Below are 16521 nucleotides of genomic sequence, written 5' to 3'. Positions count from 1 at the left end.
AACCTGCAAGGAAAGACAGTCTGAAGTCCAATTCGTGCTGTACTGAAACTGCCTCTTCTCTTCCTCTAGCACTTCACATTCTGCCACAATGTGCCCTCATTTTGAGGAGGACAGTCAGGGTCCATGCATCTGTGATCTTGTACTCTGACACAGAGAAATGCATCTCCAGGAGATTCAGTGCTCCTAGAAAGCCATGATTTATTGTCTGGTTGAGTTGATGTGTTCTTGGGTGATACCAGGTTTTCAAAATGAAGTCCTAAGGACAAGAACGTGAAGTGATCTAAGGCTACAACCTTTCCTCAGCTGTTAAGTCCACAAACTGGCTTTTTGACGCTTGGGTTCATAAATCAGCCAAAGGAAAATGTCAAATATTCCCATCAGAGAATCAATGCTCTTAGGCGTGAAAGAGACTGACGTCAAGAAAGTGCCACTGTCTACATGGCCAAAGCTCTGTGCTGAGCTCAGTAGGAAACATATGGATTTAATCTAGGCCATTGTCTGGTGGATCCTCAGGGGAAACCGCTGGGAGATGGTTTGCAGTGCTATTCCCCAGTTTGTAATATCAGCCTGGATACTGTTCGAGAAGCAGCGAGGGTGCCATTCCCAGGTCTAAGTGACTTGGAGATTAATCACCTTCTGGCTTTTCTGCAAGGACCTATATGTAGAGAAGGGCTCAGAAGAGTGGAGCATAAATCTCTACTATGCATGGCCCATTGCTAAAGGCTCAAAAATCACTGGCTTCAGAATGCTATCCATCACCGGGAAACTCTCACACTGCTCTGATCCATGCCTTTCCCACTGTGGTGGTTTGACTTCCCTAGGCCTTCAAAACCACAGAGACGAGGATAGAGTTATATGAAAAGAACATCCAACCACAACAGCACTTTGAAGTGCCTCTGTCCCGTGTTCTACCTCACATTTACATGGTACTTTTCCCTCTGCTCTCCTCCTGACTTAAATGCTTAACTTTCCCATGGATGTAGACCCCTGGAGAAGGTTGTGCCCATCATAAAAAAAAAAAGAACCTTGCTAACATGGGATGGCAGCTTCTGAAGGCAACCCCCAGCACCTTCAGTGAGTAATATTTTGTTTTTAGGAATGACAGTATGGTAAAACCTCAAAAAGGTGCACTGCTATTATTACCATTATTTAAAGGGTTCAGGTGAAGTTCAACAGTTTGAGGGCCCTTCATTGAAATGCGGTGTCCTCTGGCACATGGAGAAGGCTAGAGGAATAAAGGCTACAGCCTCTCCACTTTTTGTCCTGATTAGCAGTTGCTTGGCCAAGGCACAAGAGTTAGGACACGTCAAGGTGACAAGACCAAGACTGGGAGTGTAAGAGGGAGGGAAGACCATATGGCTTGACAAGCTGTGACTATGCATCACATGTGACACTAAAAAGCACTGCTGGAGCCAATAATCTGTCCCCACAGCGCTAATCACAATCTGGGTTATGGCGGGAGGAAAGTCTCCCGCTCTGAAGCCTAGCTGGCTCTCCTCCGTGAAAAGCCCAGGGAACGACTTCACCCAACAAGGAACGGGAGCATCTCACAGTTCATACTTACTATTATAAGCAATATAAAATATATAAAATTGTAAAAAGAATGTGCATCCATCACATAATACATGATGTCAACCCATCCTTCCAGGGTTATAACCTACAGGAAGACAGAGAAAGAAAGTATAAGAACAAGAGTCAACCAAAAAGTTAGTCAACAACAATCTTCTGATAATGCCTGGCACTCATCACTCCCCAGCACCGCCCAGGATCCATCCGGACCCGCTGTGCTTCTGTTCCCAGTTGGCTTAGGATAGCAGCAGTGTGTGACCAAAGGACTGGCCTAAGGTTTCTCCAGGAATTTGGTATGATTAAAACGATAAAACGTTACAATAAACCACCTGAAACACTGGTTCTGAGCCAGTGCAAAGAAATTCCAAGGAGGGATTATAAACAAAGCAAAAGCCTCTCTGTGCAGAGATCCGGGCTTTTACCTTCGGCTCCTGAGTTTGTAATGCTGCCCATAAAATTCCTAAGGTTTAAAGTCAATTTTGGTTCTGTAAAACCAATTTCTTTGTGATTCCTACTGGCTCACCGTTACAACTGCATCACCAATATGATAGTGGGAAAGCATCTGAACGGAAGAGGGTTACTTTAATTAAACGTAGAATTGATTTCATACTCGTTTTCGCAGTCTTCCTTCCACTGAAAAAGAAGCTGAGGATTTAATTAACACCACACAGGCTGTGTGCAGAGCAAAGCGAATCCTGCCACGTAATTTACACTTTTTATTTAGATAAAACACACCAAACATCTAGTGCTATCTCGCTACTAGTCCTAGAGCTGAAATTCCAGCACATTTTCCAGCAAAATCAAAGCTCCTGTCTGAATCTACTTACACTGATGTACTCTGTTTGCTATGCCTAACATGAGCCTTGGTGGTCCCAGCACACACCCAGAACTGCTGCCTGCCTCCAACTTCAGTGGCATCATTCTTGATTTAAACCATGTTTGCAGTGAAGGAACTGTGAATTAGCTTGCCGTGAACAAGAAAAAGGATGAAGCCTCACTGGTGGAGAGGACTTTCTGTACAGAAAAGCTGATCCATAAAGCACTTTCTGTCGATGCAGTGAATAAAACAATGTTCTTGTCACACCTGGAGCATCAGTGCAAACCACTTGTAGGGAAGTTGGACGTGACTCCTTGCCACTTTTCACCATTTTTTACACAAGGAGCTGGAAGAAGCTCTCAGGGTTTCCCTGGGACTGTCAGAGCACCACGCATCAGCTCATGAGTGCTGGGAGAGAAACACTACCTGCTCCCAATTCCTCTGAAGTCCAATGTGGTGATGTCTTACGTGCAAGTTTTCAAACCCACTTCCCGTGTTGAAGCATGTATCACACAACACCCACCACGCAGCTGGATGAGAAACCAGTGAATGCAGCTCCACGCTAAAACCAGTAAATGCAATCTGCCAAGGAGCAGGTACAAACAGTCTCTGCAGCTGTTTTACTCTGTCAGCGTTGTTAAAGACCTCAAGCCATCAGGTCTGATGACATGCTGGCTGCATTGACACAACCTGCACCCCCTCTCCTGCTCCTCATTACCCCCATTAGATCCTCACACATCCTCGCTGCTGTGGAGCGACGTACAGGTATCAGCCAGCAACGCTACGCTTCCAGTCGCACGGCTTTAACAAAACCAAAAAGGAACACTTTTGGTCAACAGTAACCCAGAGATCAATCTGCGGTAGGTTCTGAGCAATAGAAATATTTTTTTTTTGTGTGGATGCAAGCGCTGTTATTCACCCTAGAGCCTGGAGAAGGGGTTAAGCTGCCTGGGCAGGCACAGGCAATAATCAGTCTGCTCAGTGGCATGAAACGGACAAGCAATCAAACTCAAACTGCCCTTTTCTGCCTTGCCTTTAACACACTTGAAACATTTATAGAGAGCAAAGTTCTTTTTGGCTGCACACCTTGCCTGCGCGGGCTGCGCGCAGCAGTCGACGGCCTCTTGCACTCGATGCCTGTGTAGGTTCACAGGGAAATCGGAGGGAGCAAGCTGGGAGGTGACACAAGGCTAAACCAAATCACTGCCAGCTGCCTGAGAAATAATCTCCGTTGTGCTGTGCAGAGTTCCCTCCCCTCCTTCCCCTCTATTTGCACAGGCATTTCGGAGTCAGGCTGCCACAGCAGATGCTCCATCCATTTACACTTGAGGGTGAAAAATGAGCCCAGGGACTCCAAATACACTGGATACACCTCTTCACCAAACTTGCATTTGGCCGGCAATCCTCACATCGAATGGATTAAACCGATTAAACACAGAGCCCTCTCACAAAAGGAGTTACCTGCAGGCTGCTGTTGGGCTTTGGCGGGTGCTGCCAGCTCCCCACCTGGGAAAGAGCTGCTGAGACAAGAGCGAGGGTCAACCAACATTTACGGAGGTATTTTTCTTGCACGCTAGACAGCATTTTCAGCAAGAATCAATCAACACACCACGTTTCTCCTCCAGAGGGCTGAAAACACTCATCCGCCTCTCAGAATATTTAAGATGTAATTAGAATTTGCATTATTTACGACTCACTTGTAAACCAAAGGGACACAGGAGGGATAAACAGACCGCTGGGCTTTTGTTCTCCTGTTTGACATCTTTGTGGATTCATTCTTGGACTCATCGCCCTGTATAAAGGCAGCAGTACCTAGGGGAAGGATTCCCGAGCTGCTGTGGATTAGAGGGTACTAGCAATCCTGGACGACAGCGTGCTCACGGACATCTGTCTTCTTTTTTTTTTGATCAGACAGATCTGCAGAAACGCAGGACAACACACATGCACAGCCACCTGTCTGGACTGAAACCGCGTCTATTATTTTTTACAGCCTGCTTCCTGCCGTGCTGTGGACTTCTTTCATGCTGCCCTTTCAAGTGCTCCAAATGACTTTATGGGTACATTTTTACCTACTCCAAGACCTCACTGCACACCCCCAGCAAGGCCTTGGTGTAAATGGGAACCAGACCATTTGCATTTGCCAACAGCTGGTCTATACAGCATGAACTAAACTCTCTTAACTACTTTTGGAACCCAGTCAAAGGCATCTGCACTGGTGCAAGGTTCACTGCTGCAACACACCATTTGATCCTACACACTTCTCAGACCAGATGAGCTCACAGGGAGAGCTAGCAGCCCTCGCTATTCTCCCAAGAACATGGATATATTTTTTCCACTGTTGCTTTGCCTACTGTTCCTCCCTTGGGGCACCCTGAATGCAGTATCACCTACTTCGCTAAGCAGAAATGACTTCCTCCTCTCTTCAGTTTCCAATCTGATTAATCCAGTTGACTGCAGCTCCAGTGTTTGGCCCTCCAAGCCCTTTATAGATGTCTTCCAAGGACCTGGAGCACCTTTCTTGTGCTTTCCAATCTCAGCAATCCATTCTCAGTAATTAAATTCTGTTTAAGCCACAGTTGTTCACAGACAGGCATATTAAACAGCATCTCCAAATGTACCAGTTCAAAGCTTCCAATAAATGCAACATACAATTATTTATCAACAGAGATAAGACGGCAAGAAACACATTTCCTAATTCTGCTCTGATGAAAAAGATGTGCAAGATACATGGCACAGTAAAACTGGCAGCTGCAGGGAAATAGCTGAAAGATTCAATTAAGATGATTGGCAAGGTTGTCCTGGAGGGTGCTGCCAACTGCCATCACTTGCTGCAGACCAGTGCGAAATGAGATGCTGCCCCCTTAGCATGGGGAAATGATTTTCCATCTGTGAAGGACTGGGACTCTGGGCAAAGAGCAGAGCTGTCCTCTAACCCATGGGAGATGCTGTATGATGCTTGGTCTGATTCTCCTTGGCTGCTCATTCCATTCTCTACCTCTTACACAGCATATGAGGGTGGTGGAACACTGGAACAGGTTGCCCAGAGAGGTGGTGGATGCCCCATCCCTGGAAACGTTCAAGGCCAGGTTGGATGGGGCTCTGAGCAACCTGATCTGGTTGGAGATGTCCCTGCTCCTGGCAGGGGGGTTGGACTGGATGACCCTTGAGGGACCCTTCCAACCCAAACCAGTCTACAATTCTATACAATAGATGGGATAAATAATTTGTCTCCCATTAATACCTTTGAGGCTGAGTACTAACGCCCTGAGTCTCGTGTCTGATCTTCTCTCCCATCACTGATTTAACAGAAAGCTCACTCAGGTGAACATAAAGATAGATTTTGACTTCATTGGCTTGGACACCATTGGATCTTTGGCTTGGACACCATTCATGCAGTCCCCAGTCAGATACTCCCTGATCACCATACTCATACGAGCAGGAGGAGAGCGGACAATAGGATTTTGTGGGTTTTTTTTTTTGTTGGTTTTTTTTTTTTAATATCTCCTGTTCTGTGATTCTGATCCTCCCAGTTTGCTCATGCCACAATAATTTCATCAGTTGTTACAAAGATGGTCGTCTGATTTATAGTAACATAATTGGGGACAGAATCTGGTCTTCTAGTCAAGCTAATCAGAACCAATCTAAAACTCCAGAGTGAAAAACACAAAGGAGATGCAGATTAAAGACGCTGGCAATTAACTCAGACCTCCTCATTGTTCCCAGGGAGACAGGAGGTTTACATTGTTTTTTCTGGGGTCACTTCAAAGGTCTCTGAAGAACAATTTCTTTTATTATGTCAAGAAGTTGTCATCATAAAAATCCTTGTCTTTGAGCTCTGCCAAAATTTCTGCAAGCTCTTGGCTACAATCCTTTCAAGGGCAGGTTATTTTTTGCTTTAGTGTCGGTTAAGGAAAAGAAAAAAAAGAATCATCCAGGGGAAAAAAAAGCCAACACCCAAACTCCAGCCCAAGCTAATTAGTAAAGTCAAACACCAAATTACTTCCTGTGTATTAGAAGGCATAAATGGCTAGTGCCAGATGGACTGCTGCAGACAGAAATCAACCTTGAGGTGCCACTGATCAATCAAGGAAAGTTTGGAAAATTACTGTGTGAAGTGAAGCTGAAAAGATTATAAGAACTGAATTCACAGCATACAAAACTCCAGCCTAGCCCTGAGGCCTGCTCTGTCTCACGGCAAGATTTCACTTCTGTGATTGCTTGAACAAAGTTCATTGGAGAGACGTCCTCCCTAAGCACAGGAACCAAAATCAGCACCTCACACTGTGATCAAAACCCCTAAAAAGCACAGCTCTGGCAAAAAGAAATTTCCTTGGTGGTTGATTTCCAAATTGCAGGTGCTTGTTCAACTCAGTGCCTGGCTGAAGCAGGAGATGATACAGAGAAACCAGAGTGTTTCCAAACCATCTGAAGTGTTCATCTTAATTGTCATTATAATTTCCATTCAGCCTCTTTTCCTTTGGCCTAAATTGGGTCCTTCAGGGACAAGATGGGCATTATCTGCATCAAAATCAATTATGCAAAATCAAATACAGCAACTCTGAGGACTGTCATGATTATTTGGTTTTGTTTACTTATCTCATCATTTCCCTGGCCTTGCTGCAAGGTTTGTTTTTTTTTTATTTCTTATTTTTATAAACCTAATCAAGACAAGATCCAATGATATTACAAATTGTGAGAGCTATTAATTACTATGATGGTCTCAGCAAGTTTTACAAGGCCTTCAGTATTCATTTCTGAAAGCCTCTTATCTCTGTCTCCAGTCCTCTCGGGCAGATTGATTTGGCCAGCAAGCACTGACCAGTGAATAATGGAGTTGCCCTTTTCCATACTGGAGTGCTTGGCAGCGGATCAAATCACTACTTTTGAAGTCAACTTCACAATTTTAATTATTTCCTCATGACACATGTTGTTAAGTAACCTCTGTGGTCAGAAAAACAGGTTTTATTCTGAGTAACATCCTTTGAACAGATGCTTTTGGTTTCACTTTGAGGGCCTGTTTCGGCATTTCTTTATACATTGAGAATCTGAAAAGCATGCATCTGCTTTGAAAAGTGGCCCTGCAAACAGAAAAAAAATAAAAGGAAACCATGCAACCTTGCATTTGGTTTTGATTAGTGACCTCTACGATTTGTCCCAGATAAACGTGATCTCAGGTCAGTGTTACCACTGGATCTCAAAAAGCAGAGCGCAGCCAGCACACACTGAAGTTGGACACATCACTGATGCTGTTATTGATGCCCAGAAATTCAGGAAAGTGAGGCTATAAGCTTAAAAATGGCATCTAAACTTGACAACTTTTGCCACAAAAGGAAGGCTGGTTGCTCTCTCTCCATTTCACACTAAATAATGCAAGATCCTCATCCGATAGCAAAACCATCACTGATTTCAGATGACTGCTGCTCGGAACAAATTCCGTCTCAGTCCATATTCATGAGGTTTGATTTACTGTGATAATTATCCGCTGCCTCCATTGTTTGTGTAAAGTATCTTATGCACAGGGAATGTACTTAACTGTTTAGCTTCAGCAATAATAAGTCCATTATCAGAGAGAGCACCATAAATCAGAGTTGCAGAGCAAGGCTGAAAGATGAAGAGTCTGCAATGAGAAGGGAACTGAGGCCAAACTCAGACCCTTGCTTACCGACGAGCGTACCATATAGCAATTGTATGAGTGACAGTGCTTCTCCAGACAGCACTGTCTGGAACGCAGCAGCACCTTTGGGTACTGGCCCAAATGCAAAAAGCAAGGTGTAACAATACAAATAACAAAAATCCTTGTTTCAAATTGTATTAGAGATTACTAGGGACAAAGGGTGGACAGCTTCAAGCACAACTAGCCCTTCATGCAGAACTATGACACAAAAAACACATCAGGTGTCCAAGTGTCTAAGTTTTACTGATTCACACTAATCGGAGTGGAAAGGTGTCTTGTTCTCCTGGATAGAACTGCCAACTCAACACGGTCTGGAGACAGTTACGTGGGGACATCAGGGTAAAGGAGCTGAACCTTACGGGAGACTTCTGTGCTAAGCCAAAGCTATGTACAACTTGCAGCTCGAGGTGCAATAGCAGCAACTGGTCACAGAGCAGGTTTGGGAACCTCAAACCAAAGTAAGATTTCCCTGTAAGAATTGCTGATGCACCTCAAGACAGCAGTGCTTTTTCATCACTTAACTGGACGCCAGATTAGGCCATGGCTTGCTGCAGGTCCCCTCTTTCTTTTCTGTATAAAAGAAACCATGGTTGAAGTAAGATGAAACTCTTCCAAAGCTACAGAGTTTGCAGCAGTTTTCTGTGCCACACTGGGTCTCTCCAAACCTCCCATAGCCTGGATGCAGACCTGGTATCAGGATGGCCTGTCTGACTTGTGCTGTATGGGACAATTCCTTCCAGCCTTCTAAATGAAGGAGATTTTTCAAAAGCAACTAATCCTCTTGGAAGCACACTCAGATGCTTTAAAGGGGCTGGATATTTTTAGATTCGGTATTCAGCATAAAAGCTCTTCAAATGAAGAAAGCTATGTTTATTTGGCCAACCAAATTAAAAAAAGCAACACCAACACAACTCATACCCCATCATTTAGATTGAAATATTTTTGGCAATCCAAAACAAATTCAAGGCTAACGACAAAGCATCATCTTGAAGCAGTGGAAGTGGAAAGCTCAGAACTCTTTTCTTGCCAAATTCAGCACAGATAAGCGTTGTTGACACATATCTCCAGTTTAAAGCATGAATCATTTGACCAAAAAAAAAAAAGTCTTTTTGGACAGAAAATTAACTACTCTGTGAACTCTGAAAACATGGGCACCCAGCATGACAGCTGCTTCTGAAAAACATGGCCCACAAAACTACGTTTTGCACACGCAAATACAATTGCAGTTGGAAGCCTTGGGCTCTTTCACTTCAGTGTGTCTTTTGGCTGTTCCCCAAAATATTTAGGACTACCGAAAGTGGAAGAACAGAGGCTGCAGCAGACAGGCAAGCAAGTGCATTAGTAGCATCTCAGGAACGATACTCTTGAGATATTGGGGCAACCATTCCTGAGCTGTCATTTTGTAAAGAACTTGGTTGAGGTATCTTGAGGTCCCAGCAACAAAGCAAGAGAAACAGGCCCCGAAAAGTTCGCTATTAACATCCATCTGAGTGACAGGCCACCTAAGAGGGAGATGTGAGTAGGAGCCAAGGGGAATGACTCTGCCAGTAGGTTCCATGGTGGAGGTTTCTCCAAGGGAAAGCAATGTTCGTGCTTCAGGTCTTGTCTCCTCAGATGAGATCTTTTCTTGACTGAGTGACAATACGGATGAGGAGGGACTCCAAGCTCATTCTTGCATTTGGGCATAGTAGAAGTGCATGCTGTTTTTCCTTGAATTTGAACAGAAGATGAGTCCCATTATAGATTTAGCTGAAAGATTTCCAGGCAAGGGAGAAATCCTCAGGGAAGGGTTTCAATCATGATGAACAGAGGCTGAAAAACACATCAAGTGGGCAACGGCTGTGGAACAGATCAGGGGATAAAATAATGATGAAATGAGATAAATGAACCTTCCTCTCTCCAAACCTGAGATGTCCCCCCAGGCTCTGCACCTTCTCAACTGGCCCATCTACAGAGTCAGCAACACAGAGACAAAACGAGCTCCTCATCAGCACATAGCGCAGGGTCACAATGACTAAATCCTTGACTGGCTTGAGATAGCTTACACAAGCTCCCAGGGGCTTTTATTTTTGACAAGCTAGAGCATAGAAGAGGTAACTTCACGTCGACACAAAAGGGTTATTTCGGCAGGTGGTCTGCAGCATATGGCTGTCACTGCCAGCTGTCGGACCCGCTCAGGCAGCCTGCCATCGCCTTGGGGTAAAGTATCCGCAGAAGGACAAATGAAGGGAGAAGTGGGTGGCATTAATTTTCCCACTTTCCCACCTCAAATTTGCTCTCTCTCCAGAGCTGGTCACCCACCCCTTCATGGCTGTAACATACTCCTTCCTTTGGTGAGACCAAAGAGAAGTTCTCCATGTAAGCGCAGCATCAAGATAACACCTTGAACTCTTGCTGCTGCTGACAAGTCCTTTAATGCTGCTCTATTTCCAGACATCTTTCTTCAGAAGGTGATTCAGCTTTTCCTTTCTTGGGCATTCTTATCATGTCGTGTGCCTGCTGGGCTGTCTTTGGCTCTTGTGAACACAACCAGGCTTTTTTTTTTTTTCCCTGACAGCAGCAAAGGGGCTGCTGAATGCAAAACAGTCTCCTCTGAGAATTCTCTCGCTAGGGCCTTCTGATGATGGGCCAGAGATGTGTTACTTGTATGACTTGATTAACTTGTTAACCGAGATGTCTTCTTAAGCAAAACCTCATAGAAGCAATAGGCCCTCAGAATAACATAAGCCAGAAACAGTCATGAAGCTGAGAGCTGCATCCAAGGACTAGTTTCAAGAAGGTCTTTCATTAAGGAAGCCCCTTAGAAAACACAGCTACTCCTGCAATACACATGTGAAGAAGAGGCCATAGGAAAGGTAACTCAGCCAGCACCAGCAGTGTCAGAACCCCTCTGAACTGCCAAATCTCCTCTTGTGTTGGATGGACATTTCCCAAAATGTCCACGTAATTTTTCCCTGTACATTGGCTCTCAAAGTGCAGTCCTTCCAACTACACCTTGCAAGGAGGCACAGAGGAACGGCTTGTTCCCTTGATCTCCTCTTGGTTCTGCCTAGCTGAACCTTATTGCTCCTTCAACTCTGCCTTACTAATTTTGCCAACAGCATTGCCTCCTCATGTAAAGTGCTATTATAGCTCTTACTTTTCTGGACATCAGACATGAAATCATCCAAGCAATGGTTCTGTTGTTCGCAAAGCAGCCTAAATCACCTCTTGTTCCCAAACTGTCTATCTTACCAGCCATCCAACTCCCTTTTATTTTAATGAGGTTTCTGCCTTCGGGCCTGGCCACACCAGACTGCTGGTTAGGAAAGTGGCGGTGTTTTGGTTGCTCCACTGAGACTGTCAGTAATTCAAATTAAATTGGACTTTGGTTAGGTGGGTAATTCATCATTTGCAGTGTGACAACAATACCTGTAATTACTGCTCTTATTGTTGTGGCTGAAATTCGTGTGCAATAAAGGGATCTTAATATCATGCCAAACCTCACAGTTAATTTAGGTTCCATCTCCTTTCATTTGTTCTGTAATAAGCTAATTAGTTCACATAATTTGCCATTGAACGTGCCTTCGTAACAAATATGTACATGAATTAGCCTATTACACAACAAATGAGGGGAATCAAAACATGAATCACTTGCAGGATTACATAAGGAATTATTATCCCTCAAACACCCATGGATGCAGCCATCGTCTTTATTGCTTTAAGATCTTACTATTTGTACTAGGCTGGTTCTCCTGTCCGATGCCTCTGACTTACTCTCCTGCTTGGAAGGTCAACAATGCATTTCACCGTTTGGTACGCCCCGCTGTCACGTGCCAGGTTACTTGCAAGTTCAGGATCCCTACCACGAAGTTCAATGTCTTTCAGCTTGGCTGCTTAAATTCAAATTCTGGCAGCTGAAATAGCCTGGCCATACTGCTAGCCTCCTGCCTTGGCACACAATTCGCAAGGACGTTTTGGAGTAGAGGTCTTCAGATTTCCCTGTTCAAGTCTTCTTTTGGGTTGGTTTGTTCACAGTCTGCACAGTATCAGACCTTGGAAACTCTTGGGCACAGCTTGCAGTCACTGCACTTGGAAGTTTCCTTAAAAATCTCACCTGTGGGGCTCCTTTCATTCACCTCCCTTTTGACAGCTCTTAACCCATGCTAGATTTCCAGCTTCTTTGGGATAAATCATGAGGGACGCTCTATCCAGCTGCCATTATGCAAACTGGAGGCTTGCCAGACCTTGAGGTTCAGTCCACCATTCTAACTCTTGCAAAGTACCACATATTTGTTATTCCCCAGAAGGGATCAGGACAATTGGACCCATCTCATCCAGAACACAGCAGAGTGCTTTCTGCCCAGTAATTCAATACCAATTCACAGAGAAGCTCCTGAGCTACTAAAACCATCACTTCTACTTCCTGCGCTATTTTGAGGCCTCATCTGACTGTGACCTGGTGGTACGCAGCTTCAACTATTAAACATAATGAGAGCACAACTGAATAGCTTTATTTTATTAAATGTCCTCTGCTTACAGCAATAGTTTTGATCTAGCATCCAGCCTCTTGCAGGAATTATTTACCCTTCCAATATCAGAGTCAAGCAAGCACCTTACTCCCAACAGCTGCTTCTTCACCTGGAGTTAAAGTGTTTTCAGCTTCTAAAAGTGAGTCCTTACTTCGAAAAGGAATAAAGATATAAGGAGAGTTTTTTGGCTGAAAATACTCTTTAGCATTTGGATGGTCTCAGCAACGCTAAAACCAATCATAAACCTCCTGGCAGCTGCCAAAATGATCTATGGGTACAATACCCAACCTTGCCAGACACTCCGTTCTGCCCAAAGGAATCAATTGAGACCTCTGCTGTGGCTGGTGTGTCCTTCCTGGCTTCAAACTGTACATTTTGAGACTGAGGAAATGAAATACCAACATGAAATGAAAACTTGCAGCCTGCAAAAAGGCTCAGGAAGGAAAAGGGAAGCGGGATCCCTCGAGGAGCACCTGCTCATTTACAATGCACTAGCACAGGCACCCTGCAACGCCTTGCCCTCTGCCTTCTCTAGCAAGAACATCGCTGCCCCACAGCAGGAGCCTGACGGGACCTCCTGGGCACATCCTTCAAGCTCTGTCAAAGAGCTGTGCAAGAGCAGAAAAAGGAGAATGCAAGTGCAGCCAGAGACCCATTACTGTTCTTGCTTTGATTTCCCTCTTTGCTTTACGCAACGCTCCCTACCAGTCAGGAATATTCAAAAATACTATGGCAACTCCTCTCTTGACATACTAATTCCAGGAGAGAACCAAAGCACTTCTGAAAACATAGCCCAGTAAAGACTTGGGATCTCTCTGAACCCTTCTGGGTTTGGTTTTGAGCCTCTGACACCAGCAGCAGCGTGATTCAAGGTGTGCTACTGCGACAGCACAAAAGCAAACAAGATGCTCAGAGCAAGCAAGCGCCCCTTACAATTCCCAGATGAAAAGTAAAAGTTATTAAGTTTGTATTATAATATGAAACAAGAAGGAAATTCATAAATGAAATGTAGAGCTCTGAATGAGTAATTATTCATCATTAACAAAACTAAGCGGAGAACTTTTTCTCTTTTAGGAATAGATGTCACCTCCACTTCAGGAGAACTAAATAAAACACAGCATCTAGCCAAAAGCATAAAGAAATTAATATTAAATACAGGAAGTGCAAATTAAAAATGGAAAACAGTACATGGATCATTTAAAAAAGGCTAGCCCCAAGAGACACAGCCTCTAGACTGTGTAAATGAGCTGTCTGGTGTTCCAGAGCTACAAATGCTTTGAAAATGCTTCAGCAGTTTTTGTCACCTGTAAAGGCTTCCCCAGTCTGAGCTAGAAGCACTTTGGTCTCCAGTGAAGAGCTGATAGGTGTGGATCAAGAGACTCAAATTCCACGTGAACAGTATCTCCTCACAGGTATTCCAGTCAGACGGACCATTAGGATCACTTCTCCCTCCTCCCAGCACACCATGGTAACCAGTATAACCCTGCAACTCTCGAATCAAGCCCAAACCATGCCATCGCTCTAGTTCCTACATTTCAGAATGTTATTAAGTCTTGCTTAAGGACTCTGACAATGCTCTCCATCTCTTGATACTACAGCAATAAAGACTCTAACTCACAAAAATCCCCAGGATTTATCCATATCTGATTTGCAGTGCTAGAACTTGCCATACTTTTGTCTGCCTCAAGATGTATTTCCTCTCTCTTCTAAAACACTGAGAAAATTACTATTATCTCCAAATGCCTGCGCAACATTTGTGCAAGTTAATGTCTGATTCATTTACTCGATGTGTCTTTATTTGCAGTTTCACACAGGTGCAAGCAAATTCCTTTCTCCACTGATGCATCTACCAAAAATCTTTCCAAGCAAAAGACGACAAAACAAACAGAGATAGAAAAAATCTTTAGGAGAATCCTACCTGAAAAATAGCTATCCAGGCATATCCAATATTATCAAAATTGATAGCTCCGTTGTGTGGGTTTACGTCCCCTGCCATGCATACGTTGTAATACTGGTTCCAGTTTATGCAGGCGTTCCTGCTGCTGAAGTCAGGGTTGTACAAACTGGGGGTGTAGGAGTCCATGCTCAAGGTGCACTCCACCTTGTACTCCTTCCTGTTTGGGATGTTGGAGCATTTCTGCATGCCGTTCTCACGATGCGATGAGCAGATGAAGGGATTCTCCTCCGCTTCGTCTGTCCGGTAGTACGGATGCAGGAAGGTAAGGTTGTATGTCCTGGAGGGGGAAGAAAGAGAAGGATGAGAACAAAGGAGTCACTCTTTGTTTCATCAGCAGCAAGACGCACCGGTTCCTGTCCCTGGTTTGAATGTGTTATTTCTCCTTCAGCCGCATCATACTGAGGACGGCAAGCCACAGTTGAGATATCAGCCCCTACCTTTGTCTACAAAGCTTTTTGCATCCTCTAAGGCACCAGTGATCTTTCAGTTAAAAATCACCCCGAGCTTTCCCAAGCAGATAAGGTGGTTGAAAGTTGAAACGAGGGGGTACAGAGAGAAAAATCCCAGTAGGCCAGGTGCTTCCTCAAAATCTAGGGAGCTTTTTGTTGCCATCTAAGGATTTTAAGATAGCTCTTCTGAACATGCTTCAGAAAAGCTGATGGCAAAGCAGCTTTCCAATAAATTTGCCCCTAAGCACCTCTCCGAGACGAGTGAGCTGAACTTTAATAAGGAGACACTCAGCCACAAGCCATCTCAAATTCCTTCTGTACTCACATAAGAAAGAGCCCACATTAATGGGAACTGTATAGTGACTGTGTATCTGATTTAATTGGCCTGGATAAAGTTTATGGCTCTGTTACAGCTGAGATAAGCAAGCGCTCTAATTGCAGCTTGGCAGGGACGTGCCTTTTCCCAAGCCGTGCTCTGGGGCAGATCAGCGAGCAACCAGAGCCCAGGACTTCTCACGCTGTTCGATTAGCATTACTGAGACCCACCAGCACTCATGCTGCTGAAGCGCTGCCCAAAATGAGAAGGTGCAAAGTCCTAGAGCCGGCTTTATCTGCTGTGTACAGAGCTGCAGGGATCTAAGATGCTATAGAATCAGTCAGGAGATAAGGGAAAAGACAACACACAAATTATCCGACCAAACGGGATGTGGGTAGAAGATAAGCAGGTAATTCTTCAAGACATTGAGGTATTTTTATGTTTCTAAATGTACCTAACTATTGAATAAATCTGGCTCTAATGAGTACCAAACTAGTGTTCTGCCATACAATTGCTTGAAATTGCTCCCCAAAACCCTTGAGTCAAGCAGAAGTCACTCAATAACTGCACTTTAAGGAGAGCGCAATTGCGGCAGGGCAGAGCTGAGGGGAAATTAACTCTGAACAACTTTCCTGGGGAATTTGGTTCTCCTCCATCAATGAATTACTTGAGGTGGGTGTTGAGGGTTCATCCAGAGTCAGGAATAGGCAAGAGGAGCACATCAGAGGAACTGGGCATTGTTCGCTGGTGATCAAATGTATTCACCAGCTATTCCCCTCTCATTGCAGAGTTCCCACACCTCTAGACAAAACTGTAATATCTTCTTCCCAGTTTCTATGCATTAGATTCAAGAGACAAGAAAAACTTAAAATATTTTTCCTCCAAGACTAAAAGCTGTCTCCTTCCCCTCCCACGAACTGGTTTCATTTGGAGGAAATTTCCATATAAAACAAGCTGAAGAAAAGGCTGAGTGCTATGCCAGCATGGCATTTGCTAGAAGATCAGATACTACAGCCAGCAGTTTGTCACACAAAGCGGGGTATCGCGGAGGCTCGCAAAGGACTAAAACGCACCGAGGCACAGGGATGTGCCTGGGAGCGCTGCGGACTGTGGGCAAAGATAGCTGGGGAACATGAGAGAAGAAACAGAGACAGGAGGAGAAGAGACATCTGAGAAGCGACTTCTAACTCACAAGTGACTTCTCCTAACTCACAAGTGGCAGGCAGAG

At 44.5% G+C, this 16521-nt stretch overlaps 1 protein-coding gene across 4 annotated transcripts in view; it reads right to left on the bottom strand.

Moving 5' to 3' along the window:
* The window catches only part of CACNA1H (calcium voltage-gated channel subunit alpha1 H), a 121178-nt gene that overhangs the window by 83815 nt on the left and 20842 nt on the right, over window positions 1-16521 (bottom strand). For all 4 annotated transcript variants that reach the window (XM_086759383.1, XM_086759382.1, XM_086759380.1 and 1 more), the window contains exons 5-6: window positions 14490-14805; window positions 1565-1657 (exon numbers count right to left, since the gene is read on the bottom strand). In XM_086759383.1, the coding sequence (XP_086615509.1) occupies window positions 1565-1657; window positions 14490-14805 (409 nt within the window). The remainder of the gene's footprint in view (window positions 1-1564; window positions 1658-14489; window positions 14806-16521) is intronic.

This window comes from Chlamydotis macqueenii, chromosome 15 (genome assembly GCF_036417535.1).
Source record: "Chlamydotis macqueenii isolate bChlMac1 chromosome 15, bChlMac1.mat, whole genome shotgun sequence".
Classification (NCBI taxonomy): Eukaryota; Metazoa; Chordata; class Aves; order Otidiformes; family Otididae; genus Chlamydotis; species Chlamydotis macqueenii.
This window is presented reverse-complemented; position numbering and strand designations above follow the sequence as displayed.